Source organism: Cyrtonyx montezumae, unplaced genomic scaffold, assembly GCF_038088225.1.
Source record: "Cyrtonyx montezumae isolate F1298 unplaced genomic scaffold, pur_monq_1.0 scaffold_4, whole genome shotgun sequence".
NCBI classification, from domain to species: domain Eukaryota; kingdom Metazoa; phylum Chordata; class Aves; order Galliformes; family Odontophoridae; genus Cyrtonyx; species Cyrtonyx montezumae.
Window position 1 is genome coordinate 3,015,262 of NW_027072045.1, and position 27,292 is coordinate 3,042,553.

The 27,292-nt window shown below is 43.6% G+C and overlaps 1 protein-coding gene across 1 annotated transcript in view; it reads right to left on the reverse strand.

Moving 5' to 3' along the window:
- Nucleotides 1-666: 666 nt before the first annotated feature.
- ZRANB1 (zinc finger RANBP2-type containing 1) overlaps nucleotides 667-27,292 on the reverse strand; it is a 31,006-nt gene continuing 4,380 nt past the window's right edge. Inside the window, exons 2-11 of the mRNA XM_065746976.1 lie at nucleotides 22,298-22,395; nucleotides 20,725-21,575; nucleotides 12,394-12,581; nucleotides 10,807-10,960; nucleotides 9,930-10,001; nucleotides 9,168-9,366; nucleotides 6,730-6,850; nucleotides 5,746-5,875; nucleotides 1,753-1,982; nucleotides 667-947 (exon numbers count right to left, since the gene is read on the reverse strand). Coding sequence (XP_065603048.1) covers nucleotides 729-947; nucleotides 1,753-1,982; nucleotides 5,746-5,875; nucleotides 6,730-6,850; nucleotides 9,168-9,366; nucleotides 9,930-10,001; nucleotides 10,807-10,960; nucleotides 12,394-12,581; nucleotides 20,725-21,538 — 2,127 coding nt within the window. The 5' untranslated portion in view covers nucleotides 21,539-21,575; nucleotides 22,298-22,395 and the 3' untranslated portion in view covers nucleotides 667-728. The remainder of the gene's footprint in view (nucleotides 948-1,752; nucleotides 1,983-5,745; nucleotides 5,876-6,729; nucleotides 6,851-9,167; nucleotides 9,367-9,929; nucleotides 10,002-10,806; nucleotides 10,961-12,393; nucleotides 12,582-20,724; nucleotides 21,576-22,297; nucleotides 22,396-27,292) is intronic.

Here is a 27,292-nt window from a genome sequence, read left to right on the forward strand (position 1 = left end):
CTTAATTATACTGAAAGGAATCTAACTACGAAAGGAGGAGGGAAGAAAAAAAAAAAAAGCAAAAAGACTTTGTCAGGAAACAAATCATTTCACTCAATGAAAAATTTAGCTTCTCTTCCAGTTTGTTCCATAGAGTTCAGGTTTTATTTGTGGGCACAGCAGTAACTGAAATATTAGTAAAATGAACGTACTCCTGCTTAGGGCTTGCTGTGGATATTTTGTGCAAACAAAAAAACCTCACCGTCTGACCCGAGCACTGAGCTCTCATCACAGAAATGTGTCAGAGTATCTAAAGGTGACGTAGAAGCCAAGTTCTACTGTAAAAGAACCTCAGAGGGAAGAGAGATCCACCTAACGTGTGCTTTGCAAGTGCCCTCATCTGAAACACTTCTTGCAGTAATTAAGATGCTGGTATACTTCTCCCATCACACAATCTCTTACACAACCACATGCGGTACATTTATAGACAGATTTACAATCAGAAAGAAAAGTGTTGTGGTGTTTTGTTTTTTCTGTCTTGATAATAAAATCAGGTGTCTTGTTTCTCCGGGGTTTATACAAACTGTAGGTCCAGCCCCTTCGGCGCCCTCCACGCAGCAGATGAGACTCTCCCCGTGCTGGTCAGAGCAATCCTCTGCAGCACGTTTCTCCTGGAGTTAGGCTGTTCCACAAGGCTAACTGCAGCTCAGACACCACGTGCTGGTAATCCTCTTCTCCAAATTCAGCCGTCACTCATCATCATCATCCTCGTCCTCCTCGCCGTCAGACAGGGAAGTGCAGGGGCGGATCTGGCGGTAGCGGTCGAGCCACTTCTCCACCATCTGGGTGACCAGGGGATGGTTGCGGCGGCGGGAGCTCTTCTGCATGGCCACCAGGACCCCTCCTTCTGTCACACAGCAGTCCAGCCACTCCCGAAGCAGCTTCTCTTGCTGCTCCTCGTTCCCTATCTTGGGGGGGGGAGAGAACAGATAGAGTGAGGCTCGAAATGTGAAGCCACACTACCCTGTCTGGGGGAGCGACGCACTTCCCTTCCCAGGGCACTACCAGCCAATTAAACCAACACACACTGCTTTTCTCAACCAACATTTGAAAGCTTTGGAAGTCTTCTCCAGCTTTTCCTCCCTTCCGAGTTCTCCAGGCAGACATTCCCAATACAGTTTTCCTGTATTTCAGTCATCTGTGGGGAACTACTTGTACAGAAGGCACAGTGTCTAATCAGGACAGGTCCTAGAAGAGCCTGCTGGCTTCACAACTGTGTGTGACACAAAACACTTCCACTTGTAAGACATCACTAATAACAAAGAAGAGCTCTCCCTGAACCTGGAAGGCCATACTCTTTTTCTCCTTCACCTGCAGGATGGCTGCTCTCATGGATTACGAAGTGGTTGCACCCACTCCCTCCCCTCCCCCACATACACACGTTATTTCAGTGGCTCCCTGTCATTTTCACAGCTATTGAAGAAGTTGTGTTTCACTGTGAGACAGACCACGCAGTAAGCACTGGCCAATAGTTGCACTGCATCCATAAAACACTTCAGCCCACCTTTACTTGTAGGTCTTTTCAAGGTACACCTGTACCTTGTGCAGCGTATCTACATTCAACGTACAGACCTACAGATAAAACACTTCAGAATCACCTCGGGTGATGAGGGGAGCAGCACGATACATCTCCTCCTGACCATTCCCTGAGCTGTGAGCCACAACTCAGAAGGAGCTGTGAAGAAGACTAGCAGCTACTGGGTTATTCCTTACCTCTTGAGCAGAAAGGAAGTGAATGTGCAATAATTTCCTCTCGCTGTCCACCAGGGGTAGAAATGTAACAGTAACGTCATCGTCAGTGTTCAAGTTAGCACCAGCACCTCGATTGCCATAGCCATCGTTCTCCATGGCAACCAGAGCAGAGAAATGGCCCCTCGTGTAGCCCAGAGCAATAGGACTCTTCCAACAAAAACTCTGTTCCCATAACAAAGGCAAATACACACCTGCAACAACACAGAGCAAAGGGTGAGACAAAGAACTACAGTCAAGTCCTGCAAGGAAGTCTTCTGCTACAAAGCTTTTGGCTCGGTCCAACCCGAGTCACTCTGCTCAGCAGAGCCAGCTCATTCTAGCTGGGATGGCTCGAGACTGGCCAGGAGGATCTGCAATGGCACGTGGCCAGGCAAAGGCCACTGCAGCTCCACCAACACCACATCATCCTCCCCCTACAGGACACGATCTGTTAGACAGCAGTTAACAGAAGTAAGGTTAGGAAAGCAGTCTTACATTCAGCTTTCATTTTGTTAAGATTTAGGTACAAAATAAATGAAGATTCTAAATGCAGAAATAAAAGCTACAGTTACGTGCCTATTTTTACCCCAACAAGAATCCTGCCATCTGCTTGCAAAAGCCTATTATTAAGAGAGCACACTGCATTAAGCATTATTCAGCATGAGCACACAGCCCATTCCAGAGACAATTCAACTCCTCATCAACATCGTATAAATAAATTAACCCGCATCAATTACGCATACGGAGTCTCCAAAATAAGCAAGACCAACCACCAGAAACTGACTCTGCTTTGCTCACATTTGGAAAATAGGGGGGGAAAAAAAATCACTGATGTCACAGGTTCCAAATGAAATTGCAGCTTTTCTCCCTTCCATTTTTAGCAATAAAGAGAGCGATTGGCTTGAGGGACAGCGAGTTTCAAAACAAAACCAGAATCCTTTTCTTCTAGGAAGAAAAATAATTCTTGGTGAGTACTGCTGCAAGACAACTTCAGCAAAAGCAGGCCTTACCTTGTGACAGCTTAAAAATAGCCATGCATAAACTTAAGTGCACATGTAGCATAGCAACCTTTCATAGTACAGCTGCTGCCAGCGAGTCTGGGACGGACGCTGCAGCAAAACAAGGCACTCTGCTCCTCCTCCAACATCCATGGGTGCTGCAGAGCAGCAGTAAAATGGAAATCCGAGGCAGGAGGTGCTTTGGGAGGTTTTATTTAAGCTTAAAACTCAACTTTTCTACAAAAGAATTAGCAGGAGTTCTCAGTATTCGGCCTCCTCCCACTCCCTCCATTCTCTGATTGGAGAATCAAGAAAAATCGGAAAGAACTGGGACCACTCTCAGATAAAAGTCCCAAGTTGTATGGGAACTGAGTCAGGGCCTGAACCACTGATGGATCAGCTGAGCTGAGCACTCAGTCAGACACAGCAGCACAGGTGGAGGCAAAGCACTGTGTGACCAGAAGGGGTGCAGTCTGACTCCACCTCTCCCAGACCCCATTTAAGGGCTGACCAGCACTGGGAAGGATCTCTTTCTGGAGATTGCTGCTTAGGAGTTTCCTATTGTGAGCCCAGGACACGGGTGATTATTTTCCTTTATGTTGATTGCCTCTTTCCATCACAATAATCTTTCTAACAATACCACCTGTAAACTATCTCAGCTGCAATACTATTTGGCATTATTCATTCTGTTAACCATGCACAAATTTAGGCCAGGAGATGCTGAAGGTTGGGTAAGCGGATCTGGCACTGGCAGAGCCTAAATATTTAAAGAAGCATGAACAGCCAATTGTGATCTAGGTAACCAGAAGGCTGCGAGTTACAGGACTCACAGCAAGGCTGCCAGCTCAGAGCACAAGCAATTCCTGGAGAAGAAGAAACCTGATCAGAAAGAAGGTTTGGGGGCTGGGTAGGAAGCTTAGATCACTGTTCAGCGTGCTGCAAACGTGCTGGTAAGAAAAGCAATTAAAAAAGTTTTTTCCATCTCTTCTCACACTATCCTGCCTTCTCCTTTCTTTTGGTTAATGTGATCTTAAACACAAAGGGCTATATATTGAGTCACAGAACTCTGAGCGTGCCTCAGAGCTCCTGAGAGGGGAACAGGTGCCAAGCAGAGCTCACAGGCACAGAAGAGTCTTGTACCACTCACAGGAGATGCGTCCTGCTGGCTCATGCTGCTCTGCATGCAAGAGCTGTACAGCCACCTGGTTTCAGCTGTGCTGCTGGCATTTAATTAGCAGACACTAACCACAAAAATGCAGCTGGACAGGGTGAGAAGTGACTGCAGGGAAAGTGACTCAGGAGTCCTGAGTTCACCTGATGTGCATCTCCAGAGCAGCTCCAGGGAGTGCATCACTGCTCACAGTGCTCTGCCCACATTCCTGGAAGCACGTGTTCAGCATGAGGCTGTGCATGCACCTGGGTACCTCCTGCCTCACTGAGCAAGAAAGCAATTTCAGCGTGTTCAGGCCACACACTTGTCTGTCTTAACGCCCAATTACAAAATGAAAGCATTTTGCAAACCACTCAGCCTTTAAGTCAAAAGCAACTAAAACCCCAAAGGATGGTGTCTATATATGATCATCTGTTCTTTCCCAGCCTATGCTGTCATCATCTAAATGAAAACACAAGGCTACAGAGAGTAAGTAACAGACTTTATGCTCTCCCAAGTATTCCACTTCCCTGTTCCTTGTGTAAGATGTTTTGTCACTGCCCAAAAGGTATAAATCACAGCTTCTACAATTTCTGAAAACTGTAAGCAGTTACAGTGGGTTATACTTTAATTTCACCTGCAGTTCTTCATAGACTGGCCACCTTTCCCACTTTGCCTGCTTCACTTCTGTTTACAAAGAGCAGGCTACTAAGCTCTAAACAAACCAACTGTGCTGGTGTAAACAGTGCCAGGTAGGAGTCAGGGAGAGATACACAAGCCAGGAAGATGAACCATGAGCCAAAGGAATGCCCTAACAGCCCTTCACACAGCTGCAGGGCCGGGCTGAACAGTTCTTTCCACATCTGTTATGTTTACTGCTGAGCACATACTGATGTTCCCAATCCCCCTTACAAATTTTCACCCCTGCAAACAGGGAAATGCTGAAGCATTACCCTCTGATACAGAGGTGGGTCACCCAAAAAACACTGAACTGACTTTTGAAATAGAATATGCTTCTTAAGGAATCTCCACACACCGAGGCAACATAGCACTTTTATCTTAAGGACAGCTATGCTGTTTGCCCAGAATGCAAAAGCAGCAAGAATCCAATCAACATACCCAAAGCCAGAACACTAGCTGAGAAGCAGGCCAGTATTTACACTGCCTCTGTGGCATACATTCAAGTAAAAGCAGCCACTTCAAGTACTGTAAGAACTCCAACTTTATCATTCTCCACCTTTCTTTGCATACCCCCACCTCCGTCTCTGAGGACATTTCCTCTTTCATCAGGGCTGCTTCAATCCACCTGCTGCAGTGCTGCAGTACCATCCAGCAAATCCCACTGCCACTCTGCTGGGAAACTATGCCAATACAACAGCACAGGCACCTTCAGCACACCACTCCCCCAAAGTTTATGAAGTACACTGAGGTACAATTTAATTTAAAACGAATACTTATGGCCACTAGTAGCACAAACAGGCAGAATTTCAAATGCCATCTATTAAACCCACGTCTTACAGCAGCATGAACCACACAACTTCGTTAAGTTTTCACTTAGAGGAACATTTCAGATAAATGACAGGCTAAGAGCACATGGAGTGGAGGCAAAAATGTTTTGTTTTGAAGCTGTGGCTGTAGGCAGTATGCCCATCATACACTGAAAAGCTGCAAGTTTTGAGTGGTTTGTTGGGCTCTTTTTAACAGCAGAAGAGTTTACTTACAACGCAATTCCACTTCCATCTAGTAGCTGGTGTCATCCTTTCAACTTCCTTTATGACTTATACTTGATCATTAGTTAACACTGAACTTGAAAAAATACAGGCTTACCTTGAAAGCGGGTATATCCTAACGTTTCTCCTCGGAAACTCTTATAATATTTTACTCCATAAACTATAATTGGTCTTCTAAGAATATGTGCAAGTACAAAAATGTGTGTCTGCTCCAAACTTGCTCCAGGCTGAAACAAAGACAATACAGACAGCAGTTGAAAGAGAACTTATTCTCTCTACTCTGGAATTTGAAAACTATTCTCCAAACTGAGACAGAAAATGTTTTTTTAAGGGTGATCTAGAAAAAACATGAAAGAATAGAAGTCTACTACATATCAGCTGGAGATAAGCAAAACCACTTCAGCTTGCAAAAGAACTTTATCTGTCTGTAATAATTCTTTGTCCTATCTTCCAAACTCAGTCTAACACATCTCATCCTTCAGTCAGCTGCGAGGCACTGCAGAATATTTAGTCTAAAGTAATTTGCTCATCTGGGGAAAGGTTAAGCTAAGTATCTTCCAATGACAGGAAAAGAGCACATCCAAAACATGTGGCAGGAAAACAGCTACAAATATCATCTAAAAGGGGAGCTCAAAATATTCCTGTAGTTTGAATGTAAATCTCATTTTGGAGGGGAGCTGCAAAGTATCAGTCTGACCAAGTTTCTCCAGCGTACCTTCAGATGTATGGGTTTGCTCCAGGAGGTGTGCATTTCAGCAGCTAGGAGGCATCATGTATTAGTTTATTCTACAGACCGTGCTTTGACACCAATGGAACCAAGCTTTTTCCATACTATACTGTTTAATGGCAAGCTCAACAAGTACATTTTTTAATTAACTTGGCATGAAGAGCCTCCTCAGTGATAGTTTAACAGTGCTGGATTAAGAGGAATGTTTTTCTTTACCACAAAAAAATCTTATTCCTCAACAACAATCTCAGCTCTTGAAATTTCTCTTCAGAAAGACTATTATACTATATAGTATAGTATAAATAAATAGCTAAATGTATTTCAAACAGCAAACTTACGAAGAATTTCTCTTACCTGGCTTGCAAGAGAGAGTATGAATGCCCAGTCTTCCTGCCACTGTTCCTCTCGCAATGAGAAATGTAAACCAAAGCTTTGGGAATACCATGATTCCCACTCTTTCCAGCGTGTATAGAACCTACATTGGGGGTAGAGGAGGAGAGGGAGAGAGAGAGAGAGAGAGAGAAAGGTAAAGGCAAAAATATGTACTCAACCACTGTATGCCTGGTAGCAGTACTCAGCCCTTGTAATCCATTATCCCAAATCTGTAATGAATAGGGGACAAAAAAAGAGCATCCATAGGGACACAAATAGTTTTAGATCTGCATGAGACTCTGTTTTGCCAATCCTCATTTAAAACATCACTTGGCATCACAATACCTACAGCAAACACACTGTAGTAGATACAAGTTTCTAAGAGGCTCCTAGCTCATTTGGTACATCTTGTAATAGCTTTTATGAAGTCTTATTTAGCCTTATTTATTTTTAAGTGTTGATCTACAGTAAACAGAACCAAGACATTCCATTTCACGTAGAGAAAGCTACTCTTTCTCATGCAAGAAATATAGATCTTCTCTTCTTTAACCATGTCATGTGCCATCAAACACTAAAGCATACCAGCTTAAAGCAGATTGTGCCTCTTAAGCAGTCTATCTGGCAACTCTGTGAGGACTCTACAGACAATTCCAGTAGATAGAAACATACTGGTGAGACTAATGATTGCAGTTAAGAGCTTGTTCCTTCAGCAGCCATCATTAAAGCCAGTGACAGCAAGACCTCTTCCTATCTGCCACATGCCCCAGCCCAAGAAGTTTAAAGTTAACTGGGTTATCTCCCCACACAGTCTACACAGCACGAATAGGATGCAAAGAACAATTTACTCGCAGCAGAATTTAACTGTGAGTTCTCAGAACCTCAATCTGGATTTTCTGAAAGGAATTATGACTCACATCTGACATATTATCACCACAGAAATGCCAGTCGACTCTTCAAGAACTTCCACCTAGAGGCAGATCATGTCCTATTAAGGAGATAGCTCTGCAGAGGTTTGTCCTAGAACCAGTACTGATTTTTCCAGCAACCAAGCAGCCATTAAGACCACACAGACTGAAAGCAGGCAACTGCGTTCGAATGATGAGGGTGCATATATTTTACATTTTAATCCGATTTAACTGTGTTTCAGTAAGGACTGACATAAGTGAATCCAGAGGAAAAGACAGCTTCTGCCCAGAACATGAACTGAAAAGATTAACCAGATTTAACACATTCTAAATAACGAGCACTATGTTTGACATAACACTAAGCCAACAGAAGTTAGCATTCACAGTCTGAAAGACTGGTTTAAAACTCAGTCATCTCCAGCGTGTTTTTAGATACTATGCTTTGTCTTGTTACCATAAAGAACAAAACCTGATCTATCATCAGCTGCTGTTCTGGCCTCAGAGGAACTGCCCGTGATGCCAGGGACATTCCTGCGTGGTTGAGATGCACATTCCACTATAAACAACTCAAGTAGTGAGAGAGCTATGTGGGAGACAGGATCTCAGAAGAACAGCTTGAGAAGCACCACGCTGCTGAATCCAGCTCTAGATACTAACTCTGAGTCTCTCAAAGCAGCAAGTAGTTGGGGGCAGCAATCATAAAACTTCTTATGTACCCCCATAAGGAGCCCTTGTTGCCTTCCTGAGAAAGGTGACAGGCTTCCTCTCTGCTATGCCAGCTGACAAGCTTCTCTTGTTGCCATCAAGGACATGTGAAATCTAATCTCCTGTGTCTTAGCCTTTACCAATATCCTGCTCTAGTCCCATTACACACTTGAGAGCTGACCTAGACTGGTTGGGTTCTGACAAGTATTTTTCTTCCAGCAGTGGCAAACCACAGCACTGGACTAAAGAAGGCTGCCAGTGTGAACAGCAAAAGCTAACTGAGGAAGATAAATTATTTCCACAGCCAAGTGGCAGCACTAGGTAAGTGTCAGCACTGTGCTTTGCCACCATTGCTTCAGCAGACAGCACAGGAACAAAAAGAGCAGTACCAAGTAAAGCTGCAACTAAGCGGATGGAATGAAAACTCTGAGAAGTTTACATAGGAATTAAAGGCTATTTTCAAACAATCTTCTGCAAACTCTTCCCCAACAGCAGGAAGATGGAGCATATATGATTTATACTGCACATATAGAGAAATTCAGTTTTAACTGCAGTCAGCACACTCCTGACAAGCACACAGCACCAAGTATTTCCCTTTGTTTCACGTGCTGTTTGGTGAAGATCACAATCACTGACATCAGGACTCCCACCTTCCCAGTGCTTTGCACTTAGAAGAAGCTGGAACAGATGACCACGTGGATCACACCGAACACTTCTGACCCGCACAGCTGTGGTGCTGTTGTTTGGTTTGGCTTCGTTGGCCCTTTTAAACACAACTACGTGGGAAGGGTGACACAGGAACTAACTCACCAATGTGAGCAGTCGTGTAAACTGTCGTGAAGAGCTTTGCGCAGCACTGAGTCTTTGTCATAGATGCCCCAGGTGGCCTGCAGGACCGAATCCAGCAGGCAGTCCCCCGCAGTCCGATTCCAAAGTGCATACAATCTGCTGTCCAAGCGCGTACCCAGCTCCAGCGACCAGTTAATAATAGGGGATTCCTCTTCGAGCTCTGTAACAACAGCATGGCTTGAAACCCCATTTGCAATTCAAGTCTCCAACTGAACAGCATGTTCATGGCATAATCCCATCAATCTACCTATTTACATGAACAAAACTGCAATTTTGACAAACTACAAATACAGGTGAAGTACAGCAGCTAAAGGCATTTGCTTCCTTGGGCTATATGCTGTCAAGAAACAAAAACATACACAAGCCTTAAAGAAACATCATGTCAATTGCTCCAGGATTACTACTGAAGCAGAAAAATTGTTAGGTCTTCTGTGAAGAGCTTGTGACTTTAGCAGTAAAGCCTTAAAAATACTCAGAAAACTGAAATCCGAAGATGCATTATAACCATAATTTCTAAGACTCCATACCTACTCAGCATCTTGAATGGAATGGAAATGTTAAACAAAATTTCAGGGTGAAGACTGATTCAAAATTATCAAATCTGTATTTAAAACACAACTTCAGGCAACAAAGCCACACGCACTCAAATCTGCTTTTTAAAATGTATTTACTGAGATAAATATTCCCTGATGACGAGGAGAGACACTAGTGAGAAGCGTTTACCTTTCTGAACATCTCTATCAAGTACTTCATCAAACAGCTTTTCTTGGACTGTGGGCGGTAAGTCTTCAATATCTGGAGAAATGGGAAGACAAAAATCACTTAATATTAGCTTAAAAAAAAAAAAAGATGTTACCACTTGCTGTTCAGGAGAATATATAGCCTTTACCACACCTAATGCCTCCTCTGAAAGAAAGCAACTTCCACATCTACAGGCTCTTGGAAGAAGAGATGAGGTAATGCTCAACCAGGAGGTTCCAAAGAGAATTCTTATAACACTACTGCTTTATAAAGATCAGTACCATTTCCATCTACACATTTTCTTATGCTTCATAGTACTTCTATTAAAGGAAACAGCTACTGAAGATTAGAAGTCCTCTCATAGTTCCTTTTGTTAACAGGCAAGCAGCTGAATGGCATTATCTTGATTGCAGTGTACCTCAAAGCATTACTCATTAAGTGCTACTGCTATAAACAGGTACAAATCTAAGAGGGTCTTAAAAGGAAAGGACTGAAAGCTATCACAGCTCTAAGAAAAGTCACGTGAGAGTCCAGAAACATCCAAGCTCTGATCTTGACACAGCCTTTCCTCACACAACTTGACTTTTCATCCACTTCCTCATGTCTGAAGAGGACCATTCACTTCACAACAGTGATGCATACATCAAAGCGTGCAAAACTGAGAATTAGTTTGCAAATTCCACTACTTGGTCTAACCTAAATTATCAAAGAACTAAGGAACAAAAACAAAGCCCACATGGACACTACTACTCTCAGAAAGTCAATGTATAGATCCCAAACAAGCAGTTCTCGACCAAGAGACAAAGAAAAAGAAAGAAAAAAGAAAAAAATGAAGCAGCAGGAAGGATTGTAGAGCTACCTGCAGGTAACGTAAACGTTACAAGGTCAGTCAGAAAATAGCAAGCAAAGTCTCCCTTCCGCTGATGGAGAGATGCAGCAATCTCACGACGAATTTGTTCCGTGACCTCTGGACACACCATGGCAGGAATGCACTTTGCTGCGTGCTGTGATACCTGCAACAGAACGGAGTTACTGCACCCAGTGTTGTTTCTAGTTAAGCATTAAGACTTTGGAATGATAACCATCAGGGGAAAATGTTTTGTTAGTAAGTGGTGCAATGGAAGTGTAAGCATTAGTGCTCTGAAAGATGGAACACACCATTGCATACGATGAATTCATCTCTCTCATGTAGCACACAGCTGATAATAAACCTGGTAAAATTCTCTTTCAATCGCAGAAATGAATTAGCAGACAACCACTCCCAGTAGGAAAATGGAGGCAAAAAAGTAACAAATACACCTCAAAATTCATACATGAGCGCAGCCTACACTTTACATTAAGCTTCATTACCACTGCACAACAGTTTCCTACAGAGGAATTTCCCAAAAGCTATTAAGGTAAGACACTTAAATTCCTCTGGATTCCAATTGGTGGCAGAAGGAGCTCATTCAATGATGCATGGCAAGCAACATCACGATGACTGGGTATTTAAACAAAGCTTTAAAAGACATTTTCACTGGTTAATATCCTAGCAAAAGAGGGCATACACTAGCTCAAATACGACTAAATCTTTCCACAAATGCTAAGTTGAGTAAATATTTCCAGCAACTGAAACTAAAGCAGACAGCATTTCAGCAAGTTAGCTTTTTAAAGAAGAGGTTTAACCCCATTCCCACAGATAACTATGTGAGCCACACAAGAAGTACTGATATTAGCCATTCAGAGGCATGCACCTTCCAGGGTTTCTGCTCCATCTGTCTTGCTTCATCTACACTGTCTAATTACTCAACCCTATGCACTCCACCAGCCTCATGCACTGCTTCTCAGGCAGGCCACTCTCAGGAATGCATGCTTCAAAATTGCAGTGAGCACCAAATGAGGGAGACAGGCAGAATAGAGGCAGAGACAGAATAAAAACTCGGCTCTCATCAGGCAAGAAAATAAGTCTGAGATGACAAAAATAGTAACAAAAATAGCTGTGGGTCTTTGAAAAGTCACCATATTGCAAAACAAGGAATTTGCTTTTCTCCTAGGAGAAGCTCCCAGAGATCTCAGGGAAGAAAGAAGAGGACAGATCATTGCCAGGCAGAGGTGTTCCTTAACAAAACTCCAATTAACTGAGCCGCCATTGAGCTTGCTCTCAGGGCATTTCCTCTCCCCCACCCAAAGCACAGGAAACCCCACAACAGCTCACTTCCACCAGGAGTGAGGTCAGAACTTCTGCCAACACTGCACAGTGTAATAGGAAACGCTCTACGTCCTCAGGACCGCCGCATCCATGCAAGTCTTACAGTAAACTTCTGAGGGAGAGGCAACAACAGAAGAAAGGCGCAGTGCAGCAGTTTATATTCGAACGTGTCTGTCAACTAGCAAATGAAGTTACATGTCACTGCCTGCAAACAATGGCACGGTTACATAAGGTTCCTATTCAGACTGTGCAGCTCACCTCCGTAAGCAGAATTGCTAGCATGTCCTGTCTCTGGAAGCGTATTGCCAGATGTACAAGCGTGTACCCCACGTCGAAGGCAGACGGGCGGTTCAGCAGGCGCACCTCGTCGGCAGTGAGCTGGCGGGCAATATCTCCTCCTGACGACTTGTAGGCTTCTACAGCAGCTAAGTCACCTTCCACAACTCCTGAAGGAAAGAAGAGTAAAAGAATTTGTTCCAGATGGCAATTAGGCCCCAGCAGAGCAAAGTACCTTAACTAATACAGCCTCTCATTGCTTATAGCTAACGAAGATCTCACGTAAAGATCACTGCAGACCGAGAAACGTTCAAGTGATTTTAATTTTTTTAAACAAGGAAAGAGCCATACTCACACTCAGCTCACCTCCTGGACTGTTTCCACAACCCAAAAGAGCCAGAAGGTGTGGCTCACTGAAAGCCAGCTGCCAAAAGGTGCTAAGGGCCCTTCTGCTAGGAACCATTCAGCATAACGTACAGTACTGAAGGAAAGTCACTCATTGATACTACAGAGATTTCTTGACTGTACTTTCCCTTCTTATCTTCAAAACACATGACCAGACCTAAAAAATAAAATCCCTAAAGCACTGCTCAAGTAAGTATGAGAACAGTGCTGGAAGAGGATACAGGACACAATCTCTCTTCAGCTCACTCTCTCTGCTACCAACCGAGCCTACTTATCATCCAGTTATCTTTACTCTTTTAGTAAAGAATTAAAGACAAACCACACACACACACACTGCATCAACTCTATGTTGCTTAGATTTCTGAAATGAGATAGAGGGAAAAAATCCCAAATATCTTCTAGAGTCCCCAGGAATCCACCTGCTGGACCACACTTCACATCAAGGCCATTCATTAAGGATGCATTCCTTAGCAGCAATTAAGCACATACAACATCAAGGTGTGGTGGTGATATGTTTAATAACACTGGTCCCAATGTAAGACTTTATGGTCAAAGAGTCTGAAATTTATGAAGATTATCTCCTGCTAGCTTACACTGTTTTCTTACAGAGCATAAATTGAAGAAAGTAACCTTAAAGCCATCTTTAATAATAGAGAAGCAAAGAGAATACTTCAGAGACAACATTCCGAAGCTCTGACTGCAGCAGCTCACATACAAAGGAGTAAAACACAGAACACACAAATAAGAAAACCCTGTCCCCAACTTCCTGCAGCTAAACTCTGTGTCAACATGTAAGACTCAGCAGTATTTACCTACAGCCACGACACAGGAAGAGGTGACAAGTTCTTCCTCCACTCAATTTTACAAAGACCCAAAAATCAATCAGAAGGGAAAGGGGAAGGTTTCGATCAGGGAATCACTCCACCTCAAGACTCAAGTTTGAGCACCAGACAAAAAAAAAGCAGAAAACATTCAGAGAAGTCTAATCTCTGAATTACAACATGATAGAGAGATTTCAGAAAAGAGCGCAGAGGGAAAATGCATTACCAGTGCAAGATGCTTCTCTATCAAACTGTCAGTTCTACTTAACACACCTCTACAGCTGAATGTTAAATTATTCATTTCAAGGGTAATCAAAAGCAACAAATCCATCTGCAAATTTCAGTCACAGAACCTTTGCCACTTCATCAAGCCCTCCAAAGTTGATATATTATTTCAACGAAAGAGCAGCTACTGATGGAGCAAAGCTCCAATGGGAAGCAGCAATGGGAAAGAAGAACACGGAGTTCACGGGTCAGAGTTTCAAGACTCTCCCTAAAACATGTGATAAAGAAGCACATAGACAAAGTCTCACTATTTCTCATGACTCATTTTCTCTAAATGAATTATACAGCTGCTGTGGCTCAGAATCACCTGTTAGCAACCACCCAAGAAACCGCAGGGAAGGAATCCCGATGGAGAGCAGGAGCTATCTCACACCACCCTTCTTATACCATTAATACATTAACTTACAAAAGACATCTCATTGAAAATGAGCAGTCACTTCGTACTGTTCAATTTTGACCACTCCAAGAATCAAACATCCCCAAAACATTCTTTCAGCAACAGGTGATCACACCCAACAGTTCCCAGCAGTCGCAGTCAGCCAGCCTGCACAGCAGCATACACTGCCACAGCCTTCAGACACTGCCAAGCACACCTTACCTGTTAGTGTCCTACAGCAGCAAGCCTGCTCAGCCAAACCCCAGCAAGAAGCAATGCTGGGAGGCAGCCAGTGGAGGCTGTGCAATGCTTTGAGCACTAACTGCTGTGAGCAGCAGTAAGGACCCAAATCAGCAATGTGCTGGGCACCATACTGCCAGGACTTGCAGTCTTGCAGTATGTGGCACCCCAAGAATCCCCAGTTTTCATTTGAAGAATACATTTCTATTCTCACTGATGTGACTTAAGAGAGCTTTCAATACACATATCAAAACTGGTATACCAGATATGCTTTCTAGGTTGTAAAGGTGGTGTAGGTTGGCAACACTTCAACAGAAGAACGGTGTCAGTGTCCTATATGCCACCTCAAGCTGGCACTGACAGCTGAGGAGGAGTGGTGATGTGCAAGCACCAAGCCTGGCCATGCTCTGCTCTTCCATCCTATCAGCCAAGTGGATGCAGAAACAAAAAAGGGAAAAAAGTGGCAGCAGCTCTTTTTCAGCACAAATCCAGGCAAGCTGTTCCATGTACTAGCTACGGTGAGAAGGAGCCCCACAGACAAACAGCACAGAGCTTGCTTCACAGTGTTTTTCCCACAGAGCTTCCCAAGGAGCCTCCCCTTATAAGAAGCACACTCCTGAAATCCCGCTGTGTGCTCCGACGTCTGGAGCTCATCGGCACCAAAATACTGCTATTTAAATGTCCTGAGCATCACTACAGCAGAGCCAGCTCTATGGCCATTACAAACCTCTTACCCAAATACCTACTCCTTCCCAGCTGCTTGGAACAGGAAAAATAGCTGGCAGTTCACCAGGGGCCACTCACAACAATCCAAGGCTGCAGGGAACCCCATGCAACAACACAGCAGCTTCCAAAACAGACTGACAGAAATCTGAATTAGGAAGCACCAATTTCACCCCAAAACCAAAGGTAAACCTGCCTGCACACAACACTGATGAGAACTGTCTGCAGTTCTTGAAGTCAGTACCACCACACCAAAACAAGTTCTTCATGTTTCTGTTGCCAGTAGGAGGCACATTCCTATTACTTTGGCCACTATGGATGATGGCCTCCAGTTCATTACCCCATTTACATAAAGCTCAACAAAACACTCTCTACAACAAATATCACAGAAGTACTTACCGATGTTCTAATCCACTGCTTTTCATAAAGCACAAGTGCCCCATTACTTACACAAGCACTCTTTGAACCGCGCCCTGATGCGGTGCCATGCCAGTTGGACTATTCCCCACTGACACCCACTGCATTCCTTGTACTGCTAAAATGTCAGAAGGAAAAGTGGCATTTGCCTTAAGATTGTATACATAGCATCCCCAAGCCACACTTCCTGCTAGGGCACTGCTCTGATTATTCACAAGAGCAAGCAGATCCTCACAACTCAATGTATTCTCCCGAGCTGCAGCAAGAACTGCATCTCTTCCAAGTGCATTCCAGAAGAGGCAGTGTGATACTGCAAACTGCAGACACCGGTCTGTGTCCCACCATGCCCCCCTCCTCTCTAAATCCAGACTGCCTTAACTGCACAGGCTCAGTGACCTCAGAACCACCAGGTGTAAAGGTTTCCAAGAAAAAACCATATAGCAGCTGCCTTCACTCACCTCAGTACGTTTCTGGAGAACACCAGCTGGCACAGCTTGCAAATAAAGTGTGCTGACCCCCCAGACCCAGCTCTGACACCTGTTAGAAACCTCACTGCCCCTCAAGCAGCGAGTGCTGAGGAGCTGTGGTTTGACCAGAGAAGCAGAACCATGCTCTGGAGCTCCAACTACTTCAGGGTACATTGGGTGGTCAGTAACTGCCATACTTCATCATTCTGAGCAGCAAAAGCATTCAGGCAGAGGAATTCTCTCAGAGGAAGAACTCCTTTTCACAAGCACATATGGAGCTTCACACAGATTAATAAAAAGAAAACAGAGGGATTGTTTGAAAAGCCTTTAAGGGCCTCTAACCACATCCTTCTGTTCTTTCTCCTCTTTCCTTGTTTCCAGGACCTCCCTCCTCAGCACTGGCACACAATCAGCAGCAGAACACATTCTGTCAACGAGTTTGAGGCACAGCCCTCTGTAGAGTGCATTTTTGAGTTTCTCAAGCTCTGCAACTTGCCTCAGCTTCAATAACTCCCTTCCAAGAAGGCACATACTTCAAACCCAATGCCAGCCAACGCCTGAGTAGGACTATATCATTATTTTTTCCAAGCAAACAGCTCTCACATCTCCAAGCAGGCCACAACACTGCCTTTCCAACATCTTGCTACACAGGCAGGAGGGAGCTGCTGGAAGAGGCCGTGCCATCCCCTCTCCCACCTGCCAGCTGTACCCAACCCCTCGCCACCCTGATGGTGGCAAACGTGCCCTAAAAAAAAAGAGAAGGATGCATGATGTTAAAGTCAACGACTGGTGTTTCTAAGGCAAACTTAAATAAGCATTTTTAACTTGGTTACTTATTCAATTACTTTTAGCATGAAATAACAAGGAGTGTTTAAAAGGAAGAGACTGAAACAGATGTATTTCAGGAGCTGAGGTTCACTACCAACCAAGAAGTAAGGAACAGAGAGTTTGACACTCATGGAAAGACACACAACAGCACAAGTGTGTATGCACACACAACTGGTTAGAACATACGTATGCTCAGTGCAGAGGATAACACACCAGGGAGCTTCTTCTCCAGGTGAAAGCAGTGTGCTTACATCACTGTACCCTTGCACAGCAGTACGCCAAGTCACGCTTCCCAGCAGCACACGTAGTGGGGAAGGAGGACAGGCTGTACAGCACGCAGCAGGGCCTTCCCCCTCAGTCATTCCACAGCACTGCTTGCCACACTTAGCAGAGGCCAGCACAGCAGGTAATCACCTGAATTAGTCAGCCACTAACTCATGCTACACTTCCCCCAAACACTTCAAGAGAGCCTAAGCTGACACAAGCAAAGCACGAGGCATGACCTCTCCTGCCTCCAGCAGCCTGTTTCCACCCATATGCTTCCCACTTCCTTGTTACAGGGCTGACAACCCACACACAGCAAGGGTTAGCTGTGCCACAAATGTGATGTGACAAGGAAACCGGTCTGGGCACAGCAGTCCCTGCAGGATGCTGGGCTGAAGGCAGCTCTGTCCTGTAGCTTGGCACAGCCCTGTAAACACCACCTGAACCCAAACAGAGCAGCTCTCCTTTCCCACAGGGCCTGGAGATGCCTGGCTAACACATCTGGCACCGATTCAGAGAACAGGAGAGAGAATGACAAACGGATAAAAAAACCTCAAAGAGAGATAAAGTAGTGACAAAGAAAAAAAACTAAGCAGACCTATGTAGGAATATTAGGAACGAGCTAGCAGTCCTTTTAAGGATGTACTGCAAAACAAGATTCATTACAGATCGCCCTGAGTATTTTTGGATTTGTTTAGGAAACACTCTGCTTTTTCCTTCAGGCAGCCCAGAAGAACACACGTCTGGTTGGCTTTGGAGCCACACTAAAGCAGCAAAGCCTGCCCACAACAGCAGCTACCTTCCCAACCTGAGCCTGGAAAGCAGGCTCTCCTGCAGCAGTTAACAAGCAGGACTGGAGGAGAAAGAATATACTTTACCCCTGATCTGTGAGCTGCAGCTCAAGCTCAGGAGTCAAACACAACCAACTCAGGAATCCCCACCAGTGTCCTGCAGCAACCATGCTCCCCCAGCACCACTGGGCAGCCCAGCCCTGAACCATCAGGAGGGGAACCTCCAGCATGAGGGAATATCCAAGTATTGAGGCACGAGCCCCAGGCAACTCTGAGTGTTAGGAGCTATGACTGTCTTCTTCCATTTGTACTACTAAAAGCCAGAGCTCTAACCAGGCACTCAACCCAGCCCTGCAGCAGCAGTGCTCTGCTTAAATGGAGCACTGGTAAGCATCCATTAGCTTTTCTTCTCCCCTCCCCTCCACGCACAGATCTTGCATTAAGGCCAGTGAAGTTCATTAAACAACTGGTCTAAAGTGCCTCCTCGGTACCTCCCAAAAGATGCCATCTAAGAGAAAAGAAAACAGCCAGTTGGCCAGGAATTATTCCTACTCTCGTTCCTTTAACTTTTATTTGTGACACCAGGAAACACACAACTTGTACATGCAAAAAAGTGATCCATCTCTCCCACACAGTGACAGCAACGGGACCCCCCCAACAGCGTGTGCAGTGTGAAGTCAGCGAGCCCCAACAAGCCATTACTCCTCAGCTGGACTACGCTCAGTCAACACCCTGGCTCCTCCTCTATCAGCTTTCACCAACCTACTCGGTATTTGAGGCAGACTTGTCAATTTCTAGATAAGCAGTTGCAAAATGAAAACAAGCGTGGATTTCGAGCTGAGCCGAACAAGAGCTCCAGCCAGCAAACAAACCATGCATCAGAAAGTCACAGTAGCTCCATTGATTCCAACAACAAGAACAGGAGCTTCGGGGAAAGCCATTCTATCAAGGGTGATGTTGTTTTAAGTGCCTCAAACTAAGGTAACATTGGAAAAACACTGACATGGGTGATAGGAAAATAATGTCTCAAATCAAGGATTAGTTGTTAACAGCTTTTGGTGCTGTTTAGGTGTGTTGCTTTTTGTTTGGGTTTTTTTTTTCCTTAGTAGAAAAAGTACAGTAAGCTTTTAAGTTACAGGAGGAGTCCAAGGACTCTTTCAGCAGCACAGCAGTGGAATTCACAGCTCCATCTGCGTTCTGGTTTTCTCATCAAGTATCAGGACACTTCCAAGCTACTTTCAAACTGCTTTCATCAGAGCAGAACTAAATCATTACTGCCCTACTGATTTTCCTACTGATATGCAAACTCACAATCACAAGCAACACTGAAATATACTTACACTTAAATATAAGCTACAATCATTTCCACACAGACTACACTGGAAAACGCAAGCTACTGTTTTAGTAGCATTGAAACAGACAGAAAAAAAATGTCTGTTCAAAAAGCAGAGGAAAAAAGCCATAATAGTTGATACAATCAATATCAGAACACAAAGTAGATGCTGGTGAGCCCCAGGAATGACCTCCAACCTCAAGAATGATCTTGAGTACTCCACAGTTTACAAAACATCATTCAGAATTTCAGTTGCTTCGTTTCAGGAAAAAAAAAAAGGTTCTGCATGTCTGCTATCAGCAAAACACATCCGAGCTACTTATGCAACAACAATCCAAAAAGTGCAGTATTTATTAGCTCACAGAAATCACATCCACGATAGCTGTAAAAATGTTTACACCTGACCAAATATATGAACTAACACAGCTCCACAGATCGGTTTGCCAATTACATCAAGGGATGTTGTGAAACACTGAGGAACAGCATGAGACACACAGCTAACGCTACGGTTTCAACCAGAGTGTTTTCCCCTAAAAATAGTTGCCTATTTCAAGTCTTGAACCTGCTTGTGTGCAAGGGCACAAGATTCTGCTTCCAGGAAGCTACAGCACAAAAGGCAACTCGCAAGGTCAATAACTGGAGAAAACCCTGCTTTCATGGGACTCAGATCTTGAACAGGATTGGGAGAATGACCCAGAGTCTCTTCAGGAAAGCACTAAGATACAAAACAAATGTGGATTTGAATTTTTCTTTTCTTAAGCAGCTGACTACGAAAACATTTAAACACAGTATCTGTGTTAATGCAACACTATTACTTTCAAGGTCAGTATTACACAGGCAGTTACTTGGAGCTACATATTTTGGTGTTATTTTTAACATCTGACAGAGCATCTTGTACTGTTGTGAGCTCTACAGTGTTTACAAATACTCCCAAGCTGCAGCTGCTGCTTCTACTAGCATAGCTCGCCATTGCAAAAAGCAGAGTGCTTTTAAATATCCAGTAAAGGCTTTTCTTCTTTTTAATTTTATTCTCCTTTTAATGCAGTACTACACAGATTACAGCGTTCTGTACACTGGTTTTGTAGTTTCTCCACAACGGAACAACAGCATTCTGCTACAACGATATCAATTCCTACAGAGGGACACAAACACCCAAAGAGCCACAAAACGCATCTAACTGGTCAGCTCTGCGTGAACTCCACACCCTCTCTCAGCAACAGTGACTTCAGGTTTACTCTTTAAAATTAAAATGCAAAGGCCTACAAAAGCTGTTTCAAAACCAAATGACGTGTTTATTCTTAAACACTTTGTTCTCCCAGCACACCACACCACAGGAGCTAACAGGTAGTGAGGAACAACTTACCAACACAAGCGTTTAGGAACAGCCAGTCAGTCTTCTTCATTCTGTTCTTTATTTGCTTTAGTTTTTTGAAGTCAACTTCAAGTTCCTCTTTGCTGCCAACAGCTCCAGCCAATTCGATTCTTTGGAAGTCCATTTTCACATCTGATTCACGTTTGGTTGTAGGTGGGGATCTTCTTTGGCTATTACCACTACTACAGCTGCCCCTCCACCGAGCTCTGTCTTGCTCATTTATGATCGAAGAAGCCTCTTCCGTGTCTGCCAGTTCTATTGCTTCTATGTTGTTAGGTCTGGGATGATCACACACAACACATTTCCTGGCCTTTGCCCAGTTTTCGTACGTACAAACAGAACAAGTCCAGTGCTGAGCCCTTGTGTTCAGTTTATTTCTGTCATTATATTCCTCACATGGGTCGACAGAAAAAGGAACCGGTCTCGAACCAGACCCTGAAGACTGAGGAGACTCCGTGGGACTCCGGGTCCTGCGCTGAGACAAGCACTGAGTACATCTTATCGCTCTCGGCCAGTTCAAGTATGTGCACATGTGGCACGACCATTTATTTGCACTTTCCATACTGTAAGATGATTTAACCCTTGGTCTTGCACTGGAATCTGGACATATCAAAGGACTACTCCCTCCCTCAGTGCTCGTAGGATCCCAGTCTCGACCAATATCGCTTGAACCACTTTTAAATGGATCTTCTGTGATAATTGTTCCGCTAGGTCTCTGAGCACGGCACATGGTACATTTGATTGCAGATGGCCAGTTTTCATACGTACAATACTCACAAGCCCATTTAATTCCACGCTCTGTCATCGTGCACTCCTCGAAATGAACTGCGTCAGGCAGAAAGCTAAGTAACCACAATACATCATTAGTAAGCAACAACTGCAAACGAGCCCTGCTTAAAAACACAACAACAGCAAACTCTGAATGTAATCCAACAGACTGCACCAAAAAGTATGAAAGTCATACTGGGCAAGTGGACAATCTGTTTTTTGTCCTGCATACTATGAGGACGCTGGCAGGGAGCACTGGGAGGAGCTACGACAAGGGTGAGACTTGAGAGCCAAATGACTAATACTCAAGCCACTTAAATGCATAATTGAGGACTTCCTAAAAACAGAGTCATGCATTTCAGGAATTCCTTAAATTTGAACAGTGGTACCTAACATAAACTCTGAAAACAGATACACACCGAGCACAGGGAATAAGGAGATAGAGACTGGTAAGAGTGCAGAAAGAAGCCACAAATATTAAACTGCTGAAATAAAACAATGAGTACAGCAGTACAAGAAACATGAGGGCTAAGATCTCTACTGCAGCAGTAAAAGGACTTGGAAGGAAGAGGCACATCAGATAGGCAGTTCTTGTGCAGTAGTGAGGTACAGGTTTACATTAAAGGCATACACTTCAAAATTTCAGATGTTTAACCAAGACTAGGGCTTGATTTGACACTCTCAGAGCAGCAGTGCTTTGAGGTTAAAGCCACACTCAAAAGCAAAGCACAAGCTGTGTGTGATAACAAGCCAATCAGTATTTCCATTTTACAATCCAGATTTCAATCCAACTCACTTTTTCTCTAATGAAGAGGAGCTCCTGTCTTCATGCTGGCTCAGACCTTTTCCTCAGATTGCCAAATATGAAGGATGAGACTAAGCAGATAACTATTCCTGTAAACAAAATGAAAACAGACTCATTATAGGTTTCTTACTGGACTTGAGTAACCATAAAGTTAATAATTAAATGCCACACCTATTCTGATCCCAATTTACATGTTTGAACTCAGTCATGGCCTGCTAAGGCTAAACTACAGACCAGCATAAATAAATCAATATTTGGAAAGAACTAGTCACCAGGAAAGCAGTCGGTTAATCTAAAGAACTAGATCCAAGCAATGTCAAATTCATATCAAGATGTCTGTAAACGCTCTCAGCAGAATGTGAAACTTGGGATGGAGAGAAAGAAGTCTCAATCCACTCCAGTCTGTGTATAGCGCAAACGGGATAAAGGTTATGTGGCAGGTTGATAGACAGTAAGCAGAAAATCACATACAGTCTACTTCTCTTACTATAGCATTGCTATGCAACATGAACGACTCAGTTACATGCTATTCTGAAGCATGCAAAACTGTTTGAAACAGGAATTTGTTGCATCAATTGACCAATAATTCCCGTATTCACCATATTAAAACCCTCCCTGTTAATGAAAACACCAGTCTGCTAACAGAAAAGCTCATGCAAAGTTACACAGCAGGATCAAATTCTAATCTAGAAAAACTACTCCATATATTTTCTTCTGTCAGAAAATGCTTTACTAGTTACTACATTCTTCGCTCAAATAACTTCACAAGCACCATCACCTATCAAGGCACAGTTACACACACACATCCATTGGTCAACCCCCATGCTGTTGGCAGAGGCACATCAGCACTCCCTTCCCCAAAGCCTCATCCTTACTGCATCCCTCCTGTGGATTCCTCACTCTTCCCCAACAGCTTGAGCCTCCTCTATTCACCAGATCAGACAGCTGCACCAATGAGCACCTACCACACAGCCAGCACAGAAGACAGGACAGCACTCCTGAACCACAAGCTTTTTCAGAAAGCTCCGGCTCTGATGTGTCTGAGCAGCCTGCAGAGCACCTGAGTTCCACCTACATGCTGTAAAACTGTCAGACTAGGGAATGTGCTGAGCAGGCTATTAAGTCTGTCACTGTTTCCCTTCCAAGATTTGCTCAAAGTTCATGGATGAGAGCCGAAAATTTAAAGGAGTAATAGGATCATACTATGGTCCCCGTATCTGTCATAAAATAAGGTGGGAAGAAGTGGGTGTTATCCTAACAATATGAGGTCAATGCTGCTAAAGGCAATTTTAAAAGATTTTCAGAAGCTTGGAGAGGAAACAAAATGCAACCTGTTTCTCTACTCCAAAATCAAACTAAAGCTTAGCCAAAATAGTCCCAAAACGTATACAAGACAAAGATAAATTCACCTGTTCTGTTCGGTCAGTAGCTTTCTTAACCATTCACCAAAGTTGTTTTTTTTAAGGACTAACATTTCTTAAATAAGCTTATTCCCCGTATGAACAACAAATGTAATGTTTTCTTGTTATGAACGCGAGAGAGCTGAACACGGTTTTAAGAAAAGAGCACGTGCTGTGAATGAATATAAAGTCAACAGTTCAACACAAGACAAATCTGAAAGCATGTCTATCTGACAAGAAGCTGATGTGTTTTGAGGTGTTTTCTTCCCTTCCACCTCCCAAGTCAGATTGGCACACTACATGAGATGAAGCCTGAGTGGGAACAGCAGCTGCCAGCAGCCCCTCAGTCTGCCCTGGTTTGTAAAGCCTTAACCCTGCACTTGCCATTGCAAACAAATCCCAATAGAGAACAAACCACCTTGTGCTGACAGTGAGGCTGGAGAAAGGAGTGCTGCTCCTGCTGGAAGGGACTGGCCACAGAAGTGATCTAAAGCACAGAGGAGACCAAACAGCACAGTACACACTGTGATACAGAAAAGCTTTCATACGTGTAATGAGATTAGAGAATAGTTACAGCTAAAAACCTAATTGTCAGCTTTTCTTTGAAGACTTTCACACAGCTGAAAGACAGGGATGGATGCAACGTTAAGGAGCATTATCTATTAATACCAACACAGAAAGCTCCACGTTTTCAGACACAGCTCTTAAGAAGGCTGAGTGTCTGCAGCTTCAAAAGCTTTTGATACCGAGCCCCTGCAGCACAACCAGAAGAGAAAACAAGCACTTCCACAGGTTGGCTCTTACTTGTACATCTCGGTATGACCTTCAGCTGCACCTCCATGCCCAGAACACCAGAAGCATCTGCCTTGCTGGGAACACTGGCATACCCGCCAGCCATCAGCAGTCTGAGCACTACTGCATTTCTTCACAATTACTTCTTTACCACCTTGCCTTCAAGTGAGCTTGTTATTTTAGATTCTTCCCAGAGAAGCTGAATCACGCAGCACCTTCTCACGGAGGAATAGCACAGCAGTGACTGTGAGGTGCAAGTTCATGCCTTCACGTCCAAAAAGCACGAGCAGGAAAAGGAATTACAAGCTACACAATCCCCAACTTCAGTACAGCTTCAGGGGCAGAGAGCACCACAACCAGGGGGCTGCCTCTGTGCTCCAAGAACGGCAGGACACTTTATTCAGTTGTATTTTGAGAGGAAAAACAAGAAAGCAAGCAGAAGCACCTCTGTCTTAAAAAAAAAAAAAAAAAAAAAAAAAGTAAGAAAGAAAACCACACACCACATCAACTCTCCAACCAAAGGCAGAATCTATTAACAGCCTCTGAGTGTGGACGTAACACCTCACACACATCCAACCACACAGAGTGGGGAAAGAACAGGGCTGCGAGTGAAGGCAAGAGATCAAACTGCACTTCCCCTGCCTGTACCCTTTACTGTTGTGAAATGTGGCATTTAAATGCATGCCTGCTAAGGAAGTCTCAATCTGACAGCTGTAATTGTTAACTAACAGCTAGAAAACATTGCTGTGAAGTTTATATATAAACACATGCTAACATACGAAGGAAAAAAAAGCTTTTAAAGAAAAATTGCCTACAATTAACTCTGCACAGTTTGACACACAGAAGTATTCTCCTTTCTACATCACTGCCTCACATTCCTCCTGGGTTAACAAAAACAATGGCTACTCTTCCCAGGAAGCTGAAGTTTGCTCATACACAGGTGTAATTCCCTGTTAAAGCTGCTACCTATGTGGATTATCACCAGAAACTGCTGTGATTAAACACACATTAGTCTGAATACAGGTAACTGTAGCTGCTGTTGTGTGAAACTGCAGAACACACACAGAAGAAGTGCATGCAAGGAACTGGAGCCGACAGCTCCCAAGTGGAAGCAGAGCAATGGCTCTGACCTCAGCTTTTACCAACAAACAAACCAACATTTACAAACACCGCCACTTTGCTGCTCAATGCAACAGGGATCTCTCTTTAAGCACACCTTAACCTGCACCAAGGGACTCTTCAAAAACAAGTCTGTTGGTTGATGAAACAAAACACAAAGTGCAGCCACTGGGAAGGTCCCGAGAGTAACACAGCAAGCTTCTACCCAGAAGGCCAATTCCTTTCTTTTTCTAACTTGTAAATTCACTAGAAGTCTCTCAGCTATTTCCTACTTAAGACACTTTCCACTTAACTTTCTATATAAGAAATTTACTACTTCTGTTATTTGGGTCCAAGGATCCTTGTGAACAATCACACTGTCCACACACTTCCAGAAGGCCCTGATCTTAAACAAGGAAATACATCACAAGAAATGCAGGCCTCTTAACCAATTAAGAATTCTGATCAACCTGCACATTTTGAAAACATTTACAAAGTCTGACAACAAGCTTCACTTACAGTCTATCAAAAGCTGCTTCCACATGGATGGATGGATGGATGGATGCACTCCTCGCTTCAAAACATCTTTAAGACTACTTGATGAGATATTTATTGTATTCCAAAAAAAGCATAACATTTTGCTTCAGTTTTCAATACTCCATTCACACTTGCAATACAAGTGCAACCATCCCAAACACACCTTAGAATCACAGAAGTGCTGAGGTTGGAAAAGACCTTCGAGATCAACAAATCCAGCTGCAACCCTGAAGCCTTACTTCACATCAGCAGAATAGTTCACAGTTACATGACACCTCATTCTGCAAGCATTCTGTGCGCTATGAAGGCAAACATTCAGGAGATGACAGATCTCAAGAGACATCTGAAATACAAGAATGGCAAGTGGACTTGATGGTAGGACACAGACCTACCTATGCAAGCAGAAGCCTCCATCCAGAACTAACAGATGTATGCCATCACTCAACATGCACTCCTCCTGATTTGTTTTCACATTCACCCCCATAACGCAGCTCTGAGTCCTTAACCATTGCAGTTAATCCTGCTGTAGGAAGGGCAAAGTTTCCATCTGATTTGTACTGGTCTCAAACCACAGTACATATCCCCTTATTAAATCTGTGACTAAATATGAAAAGAAGCATTATCTCCAGAAAACAAATCTATAAGAGACCGTGGCAGTGGGTCACAATTCAGTGCTTTCTTATTTCAGGATGGTCACACGTTCATTTTGTCAGTAGTCATTCTTTTGTGGGTTTGTTTTTCCTTTTTAAATCTCTATTAAAAGTTAACAACTGTTTAAATGAGATGTTACGACACATTAGGAGGAACTAAATACAACCATTTACTTAGAAGCCAATACCATTTGGTCAAAGGAGAGTAAGCAGATCAACAGTTACATAATAGATGGCATCTCCCACATAGTACTAATCAAAACCAAGCACACAGATCCAAAATAATGAGCTCCAAAGGAAAATTCACATGAATACAGCCAGCAAATTTAATTAATCTCATCACTATGATCACCAGCCATCAGAGATGAAAACCAAATCCAGATGAACACAAAACACAGGTAAAAAACAAATCCGTTTATTTTTTCTTTTTTAGAGAACAAAGTACACAAATTGAGGAAGAATTCCCCTCTCAAATGGCCAAATATGAACACATGCTTTATCTGTGTTTA